At 39.9% G+C, this 15330-nt stretch overlaps 2 protein-coding genes across 2 annotated transcripts; one reads left to right on the top strand and one right to left on the bottom strand.

Moving 5' to 3' along the window:
* The first annotated feature begins 1895 nt into the window (after positions 1–1895).
* cdhr5a (cadherin-related family member 5a) lies at positions 1896–8549 on the top strand. Its single transcript, XM_085907185.1, has 14 exons — positions 1896–2007; positions 2711–2883; positions 2955–3017; positions 3085–3174; positions 3260–3346; positions 4743–4847; positions 4927–5112; positions 5322–5412; positions 5894–5991; positions 6079–6285; positions 6595–6708; positions 6825–6891; positions 7190–7350; positions 7964–8549. Exons 1-14 carry the CDS (start codon positions 1923–1925, stop codon positions 8528–8530), a joined length of 2094 nt encoding a protein of 697 aa, XP_085763311.1. The 5' UTR covers positions 1896–1922; the 3' UTR covers positions 8531–8549.
* A 949-nt stretch (positions 8550–9498) lies between these two features.
* On the bottom strand, positions 9499–15304 carry ctsd (cathepsin D). Its single transcript, XM_085907186.1, has 9 exons — positions 15135–15304; positions 14103–14259; positions 13170–13293; positions 12961–13079; positions 12683–12882; positions 11364–11486; positions 10621–10765; positions 10338–10436; positions 9499–10054 (listed from the first exon to the last, which is right to left on the bottom strand). The coding sequence occupies exons 1-9, from the start codon at positions 15194–15196 to the stop codon at positions 9893–9895; spliced, it is 1191 nt and encodes a 396-aa protein (XP_085763312.1). The 5' UTR covers positions 15197–15304; the 3' UTR covers positions 9499–9892.
* Positions 15305–15330: the final 26 nt, after the last annotated feature.

Here is a 15330-nt window from a genome sequence, read left to right as displayed (position 1 = left end):
CTGTATATAATCAAGATACACTGACAAAAAACCCCAACAAAATTTGCCAAACAGCGAGGCTGTGAAAGGTGAACCGGGTAATAGCAAGGGAGCACCGTACAGCCTTTTTTGTTTTTAAATACGACTTGTGATCCAGTCCAAATCCACTTTCTTTACCATCTAAACTGTTCAGGTCTCTTAGAGACTTCAGGTATAAGACAAACTCACCCGGATTGGTTGGCGGTCAATTACTGGGAATATCAATAAAGACAAATAACAGTTGACCCTCACATTGTAGACGGAACCGTGCCCACCTTGCTTGGTTCAAGTCACTTGGATAAACCACGACATTGTTAGTAACGGCAATCCAAAGTCATTTGACATTTGTTTAGGTTTTATTGTGAATTATAATTCCAGTAAAAGTTAAATCAATTAAAACTCAGAATCACTTTACAGAGAATGGAACAAAAGCCTCTTTATTAGAATTCCTGCAACTTGACCACAATTTTTAAAAGTCAGTTTGTCCCATTGACAGCAGTGGATTCGATGCCCTGCAGGCAGTCATACTGACACGAAAAGAAAGGATAAGCCATTTGTCGAGCACCCAACTGCCACATATCCTGGATTTTATTGTAATGCTTCATTCCACTGGAAAATATGACTTTTATGACTTCTTTTGAAAAATCCATATGATGGGAGTGTGGTTGATTAATAACTAGGCGATGCGGCATATGCCTAATTACCGAAGGAGGATGTCTAGGATAGGATTGCAGATATTGTGTGATTTAATAAATTCAACAACTACCTCTGAGCGGCGTAAACAAAGATTCAATTCATTTACACAATCTTCACAAAAAAAGGTCATCTTTATGGTCAAATTGAGGAACAAAAACCTTTTGCAAATGAGGACTTGCTGATGATATTTGGAAATGAGTGCTTTTGTCACTCCCATTTTTTTTCTTGCTGCTTTTTTTTTCTTTTTTACCCAGATTACCCAGAGGGGAATTGTTGTCACTTTGTTTTTTCTTGTTCATGCTGTCTGATAAATTCGGATTAGGGTGTACCCTGCCTATCTCCCAAAAACACGCTCGTGACCCTCATGAGGATAACATTTCCACAGTTATCTTACCCCACTGAGTCTGGACCTTCAATTCCTGTGTAATAGATGGACATTCAAACATGAATTTGTGGAAAATATTATCAAATGATACAAGACATTGAAAGATGTGGCAATTTTCAGCTTGTTCCCTCACGGGTTGCCATAACGAGTCATTTGAGATTTGTTTGGCACCATTTTTATGATTCTTTTCATTCATAACCCAAACGTTTTTTTAAATTTTGGTTTGGCTATATACTCTACTTGGAGGTGTGCACTCCTTGCAAGTGTTTAAACTAAGATGGCCGCCTCCTGTCAATGGAATTAGTGGGATTAATAGAGTGTATGGAAGCAGGGCAAGACTACATTTCCCACTGCATTATTTTGAAGTTTGAAAGATCATTATAATTTTTTACATATAATCATCTCAACCTTCCACAACCTGATTCCTGATCTGGCATGACCAAACCGCAGGTTAGTAAATGCAGTGAAGCCCTGCTGAGACCTGTACCTGCCTTCAAATTGCACCTTGAGGAAGCCAGAAGAAATGTTCCCCCACTGTTAACATTCCTTCATTCTTGTTGATTTCCCTGAATGCATCGGGACTGCCATTGCAAACAGAGCAGTTAAAACAGATGCAAGTATTTCTGTGGGAGGCTGGGAGGCCTCTACTGGCATCCGTTTAATGTGATATGCGCCCGTAAGATGAAGTCACAAATGTCGCAACTGTAGTTGACTCCCACTCGCAAGGCAGCACAGACAGAGCATTATGTGGAGTACCAGCTGGTACCACGGGCTCCTCATCCTCCCTGTGTCTTCATTCTGTTAGTGGCCCACAAATCAGGACATGGATCAAAAATGGAAACGCCAACCTGTGACCGTCATCATCATCATCACCCTTTGTTTTTGTACGTTTGGTTCCCCTCAAAGACGTAAGTAGTGCTCTTATCTCTACTGAGGACTTCATCTGTTGCTACTGACTGCAGGAGGATGTTGATCAGGCTGCTGAGACAGAGAGTCAGTGTTTGCTGTTTTTGCAGCGCTGCCAATCCTCTTTGCCTTACGGGCATCGGAAAAGTCATTAACCAAACACAAAAATGGGAAAACCCTTTTTTTTTTTTTTTTCTCAGAGTTTAATTGTAGAAATGTATCTGACCTGCATTTTACTGACGTCGGTCAAAAGTCCAAGTTTGACTGTTCAAAACCAGCAAAAAAAAATAAAAAATCATTTGAGTATCCAAATCATAACTTTTGGTCTTATTGGAAAACAGTAGATATGGAAGTTTACAAAGACATATTTGTACTATATGGCAAAATTTGTAAGTTCATATTTACAACTTGTATCACTGTGAAATCTAACAAAGAATCACGCAACCCTCTTTGTTTTGGGAACAGTGGAGTGTGGTATTATTATTTTATCTTAAATATTATAGGATTGGTTTATAGGATATTTCAGTAATATCGAGAACTATTTGGACAATAGGTATTTTTATTATTTTGTCTTATATACCTACATATTATACTGTAGAAGTAGCATTAGCAACAATATTAACTAACTTAATTAATATTTACTAACTGTATCCAAATGAATAATGGTGTCACAAGGCCTTGATTGATTTTTCACACTTCTCTCAGTTTGTACAGTGCCCGCTGGGCCTGTGTCTGTCCCGGAAAACAGCACCGCAGACCTCCAGGTGGTAAAAATAAGCTCTGGTAGTGACGTAACACTGAATGTTGTGGTGAACCCTGAAGAAAAGTTTTACCTGAAAGGCAAAGCCCTGATGGTGAAGAAAGAACTGGATTATGAGGTAATCTATTGAGGGTTGCATTTTGCATCTTTCAAACTTACATCATTTTACAATGGATGAATGTTTTCTAGGCTTTGCCCAACAGAGCAGCTCTGGTGGTGTGGGTACAATGCAGCAGACCAGGCTCCAAATCTGTGAGTACAATATCATGTCATAAACTGACACACTTCATAAATGAATCATCATTTTGCACGATTTAAGGTCAATGAGTCTGTCGAAGTACTGGTGGAAAATATAAACGATAACCCCCCAAACTTTGCTCAGAATAACTACGTACTGGAAGTAAATGAGGTGAGCTGTTGGACTTTCTTAACTTATCATTCATTCATCTCCCGTTGGATATGACTGTGAATTTTGGACTTTTTGACTTCCCCAGCTAACACCTATCAATTCCAGTGTTGGACTGATAGAAGCCACTGATGCTGATTCTGAACCATTATTTTATCGCTTAGAATCTACCACGGTAAGAATATACAGAAATTGAAGTAGAATTTTCATGATCATGAGAAGCAGTGGCAGTAATGTTGTCCATCCATCCATCCATCCATCCATCCATCCATCCATCCATCCATCCATCCATCCATCCATCCATCCATCCATCCATCCATCCATCCATCCATCCATTTTCTGAACCGCTCAGTTTTTGTGTTGGAGCTTAACCCAGCTGTCATCGGGCAGTAGGCGGGGGACACCCTGAACTGGTTGCCAGCCAATTGTAGGGTACACAGAGACGAACAACCATTCGCACTCACACCTAGGGACAATTTGGAGTGCTCAATCGGCCTACCAAGCATGTTTTGGGGATGTGGGAGGAAACCCGAGTGCCCGGAGAAACCCCAGACGGACACGGGGAGAACATGCAAACTCCACACAGGGAGGGCCGGAGGTGGAATCGAACCTGCACCATCCTAACTGTGAGGCGGACGTGCTACCAAGTGCGCCACCGAGCAGCCCAATGTTGTACATACTTTGTAAAAATATCTGTCGAGGTTATCATACTATTTAGTTACAATTAGACATACGCCAGTGAGAAACAGGAGACCGAGACCATAACTAGAGCTAGTGTTTTTTTAAAGTTTCACTTCTTCCGTGGCCCTCTTTATTGCATTCGACCTGGAAAGAGGCAGTTACAAGTCTCACAATACCTTGTATGATGTTCTTGTCAGTGGAAATTGTGACTGGCAGCTACAGTGAGCTTGATCGTACTCAGCTACAGTGAGCTTGATCGTACTCGTCAAAAATCAGTTAGCATTGGCTTCATCTCACTAGATGTATGTAATACTATTTACATCATTTTGAATGAAACAATCCATTGGGTTAGTAATAGTGTTGCAAAATATTTCACACATATATGAAGGGTTTTACAGTGTTATGTTGCCGTATTTTCCGGACTATAAGGCGAACCTAAAAACCAAAAATTTGCTCAAAAGCCGACAGTGCGCCTTACAGTCTGGTGCGCCTTATATATGGACCAAATTCCTAAATTTAAACTGGCCCGAAGCATTGTGTCATGAAATCAATCATAAGCGGCCCGCTGAAGACTATGAATCATGAATCAAAAAGACTATGGATCATTATTTTGTGATTATAAAGTAATTTGTTGCATCTGAAGTTGAAATAAAAAAGATAAAATGGAGAATGATTTGATTTGGATAAAAAATCTGACATGATGCATTAATGGTGCGCCTTATAGTCCGATGCGCCATATATAAGGACAAAGTTTTAAAATGGGCCATTCTTGAAGGTGCACCTTATAGTCCGGAAAATACGGTATTTACTAGTATATGGTCATGTCGTTACCACTTCATTATGCTCCTTTGGTCTTAACCCAATGTTCATTACTCTGTCTGTTACATTAGGACAAATATTTTCGGCTGGAGAACATCAACACTCCAAAATTACTTGTGAAAAGTGTTATAGACTACGATGTTGTTCAAAAAATCTCTTTGATTTTACACGTACAGGTAGGCTACAATGAAGTCTCCCAGCACAACTCCCAAGACTTGTAGCTCAAGTAATCTTTGTTGTCGAAAAACCTTACAGGACACATTCAATGGGTCAGCCTCCAATGAGCCTTTCTTCACATCCGTGGCTACCATCACAGTGCATATAAAGGACGTAGACAACCGGCCGCCCTGGTTTCAGCCTTGCTTAAGGACTAATTTAGGACTTGCCAAATTGTGTGTGAGCACTGGTTATAGAGGCAAAGTCAATCTGACTGAAAAGGAGGTGAGTTTATAAACACCATGATGATGATATAGTACTTTCAAAGCCTCCAAATATAAAAGGTGCAAAGGTACATTCACACATCCATCTCACACCTTGTTTTCACAGTCTGTTGGGAATGATGTTGTACTTTGATTAATTTGATGCAGACACATGGAGGGCAATTAAAACAAAGACTCGCTATAGAATGAGAGCATGATTTGAATCCACAGGAAGGCCCACTGACACTGGAACCCGGCCCAGTTTTTGCAAAAGATGGAGACAAGAACAGGAGTGAACAGATCAGCTACCGGATTTTAAGAGGTACTCATTTGATTGATTTATGGATGTTTTCTGATATATGGCCACAAATTGTATCTTTTTTTGAGACGGAGAATCAGGGGAAATGCTTTTATGGATCTATGATGTTGTATTGTTCAAATGCACACAGTTGAGATCTGTATTTTTGACCTCACTATTTTGTACTAGTTCCAGCCAGGTCAGTCATTAGAGTGGTACAAAACAACACTTTATGTGTGTTTGTGGTTTGAACTTTCCAAAACAAAATACCTTTGATTGAAATGAAGATGTGCTTATTTTATATCTATAAAAAAATTGCAGAGTGCATAGAGATGAAGACCATGGCGCACATCAGGCCACAACTTCCTCCTCCCTCCTCATTATTGCAAATATCCCAAAAGACAATTTGTCATGAAGTCATACCAACACAATGATTTTTGTTTATAAAGGCTTTAGTAGGTGGATTAAACCTTTATAAATTATTTGCATTTTCTTGCCAATGCAGGGAATGATGGAAATCTATTCCAGATAGATGAAGATACAGGAAATATCAGCATGACGAAAGCTGCCGATATTGTGGGCCCGATAACACTCACAGTTATGGTAACACAACATCACACTGGACAATATATTGTTTTCCTTTTTGTTATTCACATTTTTCTTTTTTTTTTCCAATTCTATTGCACTCAGGCATCACAAGTGACCAACAGGGATCAGTTTGCTGTAACACAGGTGACCTTTGATGTGACCAAGAAGAGCAGAAACCCTCCACACTTTGAAAAGGAGCGTTATGACGGCTTTATTTACAGCAATTCTATACCTGAGAGCATGATCCTCAGAGACCGCAGTAGCAACAGACCATTTAGGGTCCGAGCGCGAGATGAAGACTTTGCTGGTGTAAGTTCTTCACTTTTGATGGAGGAGAGGCCATTAAGTGGCAAGTTTTGGTTTTAATTGACTATTATTTTCAATCCTTTTAGCCAATTAGCAGAAGACTATTTAGAAACACATATTGAAATACAAAGCAATGACTTGATGTTGAATATTTCTGCTGTTACAAATAACATCGACACCAGCCTGCCCTGAGTTGTCATGAGAGGCTCCTCAACGGACCAAATCAGTTTGATGCTATCTGAAATGACCCTGCGCTTAACTGTACTGATATACAGTAACATTTGACTCATGAAATGGTTTCCTCTATTTCAGGGAGTGAATCCGGATGTAAAATATGAGGTGCAGTACAGCAGCTACGTCAATGTGACCTCAGATGGTTTTGTGATTCTGAAGAGAGTTGTCAAAACAGAGTCGTTTGTTTTACAGGTGAGCATCAAGGTAACAAGCACCGCAACAATAAACGGCAACATATTTTGACTTCTAAATTGTTGGTGCTTTATCCCCTCTCTCCCCACCCCTCCCCTCCCCTCTCTTAAAATCAGCTTAGAGCAGTGGACACAACAACAGGAGAATTTGGTACAGCCGCCCTCTCTGTTCAGGTTATACCTGGTAGGACAATCACTTTACACTCTACCGCCTATAGTAATTCACAGTCACAAGAAATCTGGCATGGACTTGAATATGTAGGCAATAGAAGGGAATAAAATACAATTAGAAAGGATCCAGACAGCCTCCGATAGCCTTCTGCTATCATGTAAAATACAGTACTGCAATTGCTTATGTAAATTGCCTTAGCACCTGCGGATTTGAAGGAAAACAATTTATGATTTGAGCATTTTCAAAAATGGTGAAAAAACTGGATGTACATACAGACTTGATTTTTACATATAATTGTCAATCTCTGCAGCCGATGCCATGCCTTCCCCTTCAAATGTTGGCTATCGTGCGGGTGACATGGCACTCCTCGGGCTGGTTATGGCGGCTTTGCTGGTCCTCTGCCTTATTGTGATTGGCTTCTTGATTTCCCGTCTATGGAAGGGGCACTCCAGCGGTGATAAAATATGTGAGGTCAGTGTTTCTAGCTGTAAACGCTTATATAGTAAAGAAACACATACAGTAATGACAGAACACACATGCAAATTTTATATTTAGTTCATGTTTCTGTTTGTCCAAGAACATTCTTTGTATTTCTTGTAGTCAGTGAAATACACAAACAGCAAATGTCTCTTCAAAACAGAAAATTTGAAACATCATTCATAAAAATATCTGGAACCTCCCAATTGTTAAAACATTTTTTACATCCTTTAGTTATTCATGTTAGAAGGCAGACCGCAATTTAAATTTTTATAAGCACGTTATTTACTTAAAAAGGCTTTTCATGGAGACAGAAAAAGCACGCACCGATAGCAACTGATTGTATGATTATTGCTACTACATTTATCAATTCTGTCATTATTGGCCAGAGGCATTTCATTTTTTTCACAAGCCAAATATTGAAGAGGTGTTTTTTGTAATAAAAAAAAAAAAAATCACATTCCCTATGAATTTTCATCAAGAGGCACACACCAGGAATTTGTTGAAATATGCTAGCATGACGACACCTCCATTTTTATACAGTGAATGAACAGAAAGTTTCTGAATCCATTATTACATTACTTTCTAATCTCTGCACTGGTTCTAGTGCTTGGACTGTCTGAAGTCTGAGCAGCCAAACAGGGGCCGCAGAGACTCTCTGCAGTACACCAATGATGGCTTCCAGAATGAGGCTGACGGAAGCCGTGGCCGCTGGAGGAAGGTTCTTCCCAGACGGAGCACCTTCCCCGGGGGCCAAGTCATGCCATTGGGGAGACGCAACCGCCACTGTTCTTCCTGCGGTGTCTTTACTAACCACACCCCCAAAGGGAGTCCCTCAGTAAGACCCTCCAGGAGAGGGAGAGGAGATGGAGATGATTACAGCTCAAGGGCCATGCTGGCCAAGCAGAGGAGGAAGGAGGGGCAGAAAACTGTATGGTTCAAGGAGATCGAGGACTCCTCAGACATTGAGGTGGAGATTATCCCGGACACGGTGGGCCGGGTGGAGGAGGAGACGCAGGAGCAGCTGGAAGGAGAGTTGGTGATGGAGGGAGTAGTCAAAGACAAAGAATCTAATGATGGGCAGGAAAACTACAGCACGGAGCCTAGAGCAGAGCCGGACAATGGTAGCGCCACATCGGAACAGGAAAAGGAAACAAACGAGCGGGACGGCTGACAGGACGTCTGGCTCAAGTCAGTATCACTTTTGGATACTGTCTGCAGCCAAGGTCTGAACAGTCCAGTCCATGAAGACTCAACATGTGAATATAAAATATTGGTTTGATTAGCACAAGCTGCTCAAATATCATTCTTTCTCATGATGATGACTCATGATTATACTTTAAAGCATACGTACAAGCTCAAAGGTCAGTCTTGTGACGAGTTGGATAGGTTTTAACATTTGCCAAGTAAACTAAACTAAACTAGCAACATCAGTCAATAGGATGGAGCAAAAAGAAAAAGACAATCAGAAAAAAGGTCTTTCCTATAATACATGCAGTTTTAGAGTAGTTAATGCTGCATTACAAATATTGAAAATGTGCACATTTGCAGTGTTTTTTTTTATCTTAACAAATATGACAGCTTTTATGACTGAAATTCACAAAGGTATTCAAGTGTGTCAGTGAACACACCCCATACTGTTGCTACATTGTGTGTTTGTTTTATTAGTAATTCACTATGTAGCTTTGAGGTAATGAAAATGGAACCAGACTTCTAAATAGCTGTAGGATTTTAATAAAGCAAAAAATAAATAAAGAAACCTTAAAAATATATTTTCTACTAATCCTTGTCAACATTGCTGTGAACACATTAGGAATAAAATAGTGTTGTTTTTTAGACAAAATATCACCTTGGTCCAAATTGTTTTGGATCATGCAATGCAGTCTAATCTAATAACATTCTGAATTAATCAAGAAGCTTGAAACACTCCAATGGCTTCACATTTGGCATTAAACTATTCAAGTGAATGTTTTTTTTTTCTTTTTATATCTTCAACAATCCCATGCAGGGCGGAATTGTAGCCCAAAAAGACACGGACTACATAGAAAAATTCTTAAATAACTTTCACAAGAGAACTCTCCTCTTGTAGTCCAACAAGACACTGACTACATGCAGAATCACTGAAATGACTTTGACAGAAAGAACTGTACCCTCATGACAATTTTAATTGTGTTTATTTAGGCATTAAGGCCAATCACAACAGAGGTACATCAGACAGTAGTCAAAGCTCACCTTCCCCTAAAATTCCATTCAATTAAAATTTGTTTAAAACAAGTCCCTGATGAAAATGAAAACCAACTCAAAACGCGTCCACCTCCTTTAGCTGCATGCACGGAGTACTTCTAAAACCAGTCTGAAATCTTCTTCCATGACAGTTATTGACTGTCTCAGAGACATGTCAGCTCTACACAAAATCTAGTGCTAAATTGTTTGATTGCAAAGCAGCAAAAGTTGTGTAGCCCAGAAAAATGCCTTTGTGTGATTTTTATTTTTTCACACTGTACCGCTATGCATGTATTCTATCCTTATTTTGTACTTATTTGGATTTAGCAAAGCCAACCCTGTTGTTCTCTCGATCAAATACGGTGTAGTACTGGCCAATGAAGACGTCTCCCAGAATCCACAGGGGACCTGCTGGGGGAGGGATGTCCAGACCCATGAAGCCACTCAGACAAATGGTCTTTCCACCTTGGCTCTCCTGCAATTTGGAAAGTGGTGTGCTTATGTTTTGGTATTTTGAAATGAATACGCCAGAATCTAAAAGTTGGCAGAGTGCTTGTAACAGGAACGAGAAAAACAAAACAAGTGTAATCTCTCTGAATAACAAAGCTGCTCCCTCATGACTTGGTCAAATGAAACAAAGGCTATAACTGTTAGTTTTTTGGTGATGTAACCCTCATTCAGATGTATTGTTGTTGCGCAGTCGAGCATATCTCTGTTGCCCTCTGCTGGGCAACAACGGCACATGCACAGGTTCTCACCTTGAGGACATATTGGTCTCCAGTCAGCTTGTAAGACTGGCCACCCACATTGAAAGTGATGACAGGCAGTGAAGGGATCTTATCACAGTTGATCATGTACTGAAAGAGAAATAGAAAAGCTTTACACTTTTCATGCACAAACCAGCTCATCTGTGTTAAAATATAGACTGACATTTGTACATCATGATTTCATAATCATACTGGGAAATTCAATTTCACAAAATGACTGGAATATGAATTAGATGGATTTAAAGGACGAGTGAGGCCTGAGCTTCAATCTTACCTCTCCCTGGATGAGCGGAGTGGCTCCGATGGCTTTCTGCAGTGCTTTGACCTCCGCAGCGGGGCCAGTGATCAGAGACGTGCCGGTGTCCACGATAGCTTCACAGCCACTTTTGCATAAACTCAGCTGACTGCCCACTTGCAAGCTGAAATGCACACATTAGTACGTAACATCCAACAAAGTCTATAATGAAGCAAACTGACATAGGGGATGAAGCCCATGCAAGCACGGGGAGAACTTGCCACAGTGACACCCAATAAATAACCCGAGTAATTAAATAATTTACTCTGCTTTGTGAGATCACAGCAGTGATTAGACTTTACAGTTATTGACTGTCTCAGAGACATTGCTGTGCAATAACATCCTGCTCTCGGCGCTTTATTTTTGAATTGTCTATATTATGTGTACTATGTGTCCACTCTGCATCCATTGCAGCCTGGTCATCCTGGAAGATGGATCCTCCCATCCATGGTCTCTTCTCAAGGTTTCTCATTTCCCTTAGTAGGAGTTTTGAGTTTTTCCTTGCCCTCCTGGGAGTTTAAGATCAGGGGATGTTTGAGAATATTTGTCAATTTTCGCACGTGTCCCGAGTGTTGTTAGTCACCTAAATGTTGAACAGAGGCTGAGATGTACCGAAGTCAAATTCCTTGTTTGGCATGCTCAAACATGGCCAATAAAAATACTTTGAATAAGTCACATTAATCTGCTGAAAGCAAAACAATTTTCCCTGTAAGAGAACTCACGAGTCCATGCGGATCTGCCAGTACGCTTGGCGGGTGACGTTGACATAGCTGAATTCACCAGTGTAGTATTTAGGGTCTGTCCCTCCCAGCAGCAGCTCGCCACCGGGCTGAGTGTCAGGGTTCCTAAAGCAGAGAAAGATGTAAATAAACTCATTACTTCCTTGTAGGCCTCGCAGTCATTATTAGTACTATTTAGGTCAACGATTACAACGAAGATTATGTCACACATAATAAACAAGTTAACTCTACAGACTTGATGGCCATGTGGCTTCAAGACAAGGCTTGAGCTGGGTGCAAGAAAATTCACAACCATTAAGGCCAAGTCATAAAAAATATATATTTTGGAAAAATACTTGTTTTGTATGTGTTTTTGTTCGCCACACATTCCTTAAGAAAAAGGCTTTCACTTGGATTCTTTATGACACACAAAAGATTAATAATTACAATCACACGATACTATATTTAAGCCCTCGTTGTAATTACTGGCCTGTTTGGGAGCAGTCCTGTCAAGAGAAAGGACATCACGAAATGTAGCAGACAACTGTCAGAAATGTTCACCATAAATCCCCAGTATTAGTGCAGCTCAAAATGTGATATCTGTCATTGTGAACCAATAGGTGACTTAAAAAAAACAATAAAGACAGAGCCTGGACATAATTTGAATTTCTTAATTGTTGAATATGATTGTCATTATACAATGTCTCGCAACAAAACGTATGAAGCAATTTAAAGAATAAACAAGCGCTTGTTCAGCGCTGCTGTCTATCTATAACTTACAACTTAACTTATTTAATACTTTTAAATTATACATGCTTGCGAAAAAAAATTACAAATGGGAGCACAGATCGCCACAAGTGAGGATGTGTATACGTATTTCACTGGCAAAATGTACAGTCTGAATAGGAACCGCACCAAACGAAAAAAATGAAGTCCTATTTTGGTCCGGACCAAACAGGCAGACTAAAGGACTTTTCTGGTCTGAATACATCCTTAGAAACAATTGGCTGCAATTTCCTACCCAGTAATGTATTTTTCGTAAGCCTACTTGAGTGGCTGACACCATCATGCTGGTGTACGTGGACTGCTGTGTTCAAGATATTTGTGCCATGAAAAATGGCCAACTCTTCCACTCCTGCATAGTCAGTCACAAGTTAAAAAGACATACTTTAGAAGTGAAACTTGGTAGCGTTTGATTTCACATGAATCTGCAACATTTTTGCCCTTATTTGATTATAATTTCTTGCATGGGAAAAAACACGGTCAATTTAACAGGGTTATGTTCCCTATTGCTTCAGTAAAATACCACTACTGTTTCTCACCTGTTAAGGTAGAAGGAGAACACATTCTTGTCAACCTTTTTCTGGCTCATGATGTTATCAAAGACTGGCGCCACAGCATCCACGGAGATGCGTGGATAGGCCATGCCCAGGATCCCATCAAATTTGGCAGCAATAAAAGCCACGCCGGGCTGCTTTATCGCTTCCCCAAAGAGCTGATTCTCCACAGATAGGTCTCCAATCTAGAAAACAGAATGACCATAAAAACTCAACGATTCCATTTTTTTTTTAATTGCAGGATCATTTACTGTTAATCTTACAGTGCACGTGTCCTGACTGAGGTAGCCCGACAAACTGCCGCTTCCGTACTGGATTGCAAAGGAAGTGCCATTCTTCACATACGTGCTGGACTTGGCAGAGTTATATTTGTGGTGAAGCACTACAAAACATAAAAATAAAAAAGTCAATGAATGTGATTTTATAGCCTGACTCTAAGAGCTGCTATTATATAATATCAAAAATGACTTACAGCAAGCGATGTCAAGAAGTGAGCAGTGGATGGACGGAACCCACAAGTTGGATGAACCAGTGTCAAAGACGACGGTGAAGGGCTGAGGTGGGGTGCCCAGGCCGATATCACCATAATACTGGGCCTGATGACAACATACGCTTGAGTATAAAACCACAGAAAAATCTCGGGTGCTTGTATGATGAAATGGTCTAAATAGAAATCATTGTCGGGCTAATTGGCTAGAAATGTACTTTGAAAGATTAACAACAAATCCAACACTAAATGTAGGTCAGTCTGTTCTATTCTCTTCATTAGTATGAGATGCTGACAGGCTTAGGATCTATGACTGTTAAGAGTTCAAAAAGTCCAAGTCATGTTCTCCTAGAAACTCCTTACTTGACACAAATGCTTGTTTCATGTGACAGATACACTGCTTTTTTAAAATGCCATTGCAAAATAGTGATTTTTATGTCAACTGAGTGAGAAAATGTAACTTCCACTTCCTATATTGGTTAGTTCATAGGTTCTCAAATAATAAAAGAGCCCTACTGTGATGTCTTTGACCCAAGGGTCATCGCTAAAAGGTTTAGGCAACAATTTCAATCAGTTGAGACTGTTCTCAACCATTCTTTTGTTTAATAACAATGCTGAGTGTAACATGTGTTAGGTGATGGAGAATGTGGACAGTTAAGACAGTACTGGGAAGAAGTGTGAATAAATCAGAACAAACTACTCCGTGACAGATCATGTGCAAAAGCTTCCCCTTTTTGTGACCAACACCTTTACCCATTTTAGCTTTTACTGATGGGACCAAAAAGGCAGGGACAATAATTATGAGATATAGCTTAGAATTTTTTTCACACAAACAACACCTTTTCTAGTAGTGCTTCCACAGCTTCAGTTTTAGCAAACATTGCATAAAAGAAAAGCGTTTATGAGAGGAATGCCTACATCAAGGTAGTTCTTTAGGGTCTCGGGAGTGGGTCCACTACTTGAGGGAAAGCCAAAGTTGTACTTGAGGGAGTGCTTGCCAGCCACCAGCTCCTCTACATTTTTCCCTGAGTCGGTCAACTCACGCCTGATAGAGCGGAATTTCTTCAAGGGAATTCTGCATCATAGGACAAAAAAAACAACAGAGTTGATTTTGTAGGCCACCAAAACAGCTGGAAACTAAAATGTGAATAAAAATAAAGCCATATGTGAAAGCAGGCGCCACAGTAAATACACTTTTAAAAGCTTGCAAGTAACGTTATGACCTATTGACCCACAACACTTATCTCTGCATAACTTACTACACAACAATGTAATGCAGGAAGTTCTTACAGTTTATGATGACATTTCGAGGTTATAAATCGTCGAGTTAAGAGAATAAGACGTTAAAAAAGCCTGTACTTATTATTTCGCATTTGGCTACTATATGTTAACAGTTTAAAATAATTTATATGCAATAATTTACTGTTAATGTGACGTTACTATTGTGTAGTAGGTTGGCAATAGATTACGACTTGCTTACAAATTCCCATCCGGATGTGAGTGGTAAAGCACGGTTAGTTACTCAAGTATTGCGTATTATGCTAAGGAATTGTACTGCAATAGAATGTTTTTATTATTATTTATTTATCATGGATTTTATTTTTATTTTTTTAGTGATATTGTTTCCTGCATTTATTTATAGCGATCCATTTGCGCACAGAGCAGACCCTTCTGAATCATAACAGCCTGCCCAGCACATAAGTCAACAAGAGCTCTTTGACTGCAAGAACACGGGCTCTTTAATCTATACTTCTTTTTCCATGTATTGCCACTCACGGAACTTTTATAGCCCCCCTGCCACAGCTAAATGAATAAATAAATCACGGATTACATGCCCATTTGCGCCCTGTGCGTTGCGAAGAAACATAGCTAACCACAAGGCTAATTTGAATGAGTGACTTTTTTTTACTCCACTTCGAATGTCAATGTCAGCAAACTTGATTTTCTTACCTAATAATCGCGTCGCTCGTCAGAGCTAACGTCGACAAAAGAAGCAGATAAAAAGTCTTCATCGTAGCGGTATGAAAGTCGCAAAATCGGAAATACAATGACTGAGCGTTTCGACGCTTTAGTAGGCAACATGCGACTTTTATCAGATGACCGAGTCATGTGACGCGCGTGCTACGTTTAAGGTCCACGAGACAAT

The sequence above is a fragment of the Syngnathus leptorhynchus genome, chromosome 3 (genome assembly GCF_054491065.1).
Source record: "Syngnathus leptorhynchus isolate UIUO chromosome 3, UIUO_Slep, whole genome shotgun sequence".
Classification (NCBI taxonomy): Eukaryota; Metazoa; Chordata; class Actinopteri; order Syngnathiformes; family Syngnathidae; genus Syngnathus; species Syngnathus leptorhynchus.
The sequence above is the reverse complement of the archived record's forward strand: the minus strand, read 5'-3'. Positions and strand labels throughout refer to the sequence as shown.

Bases quoted from the DNA above. Each gene is read 5' to 3' on its own strand.
- cdhr5a (XM_085907185.1), top strand. From the start codon at position 1,923: ATGGATCAAAAATGGAAACGCCAACCTGTGACCGTCATCATCATCATC. The intron at 3,018-3,084 runs GTGAGTACAATA...GCACGATTTAAG, and splicing joins GCAGACCAGGCTCCAAATCT to GTCAATGAGTCTGTCGAAGT. The intron at 6,709-6,824 runs GTGAGCATCAAG...TCTTAAAATCAG, and splicing joins CAGAGTCGTTTGTTTTACAG to CTTAGAGCAGTGGACACAAC.
- ctsd (XM_085907186.1), bottom strand. From the start codon at position 15,196: ATGAAGACTTTTTATCTGCTTCTTTTGTCGACGTTAGCTCTGACGAGC. The intron at 14,260-15,134 runs GTAAGAAAATCA...CCTATGATGCAG, and splicing joins ACGAGCGACGCGATTATTAG to AATTCCCTTGAAGAAATTCC. The intron at 12,883-12,960 runs GTAAGATTAACA...TCTGTTTTCTAG, and splicing joins TCAGTCAGGACACGTGCACT to ATTGGAGACCTATCTGTGGA.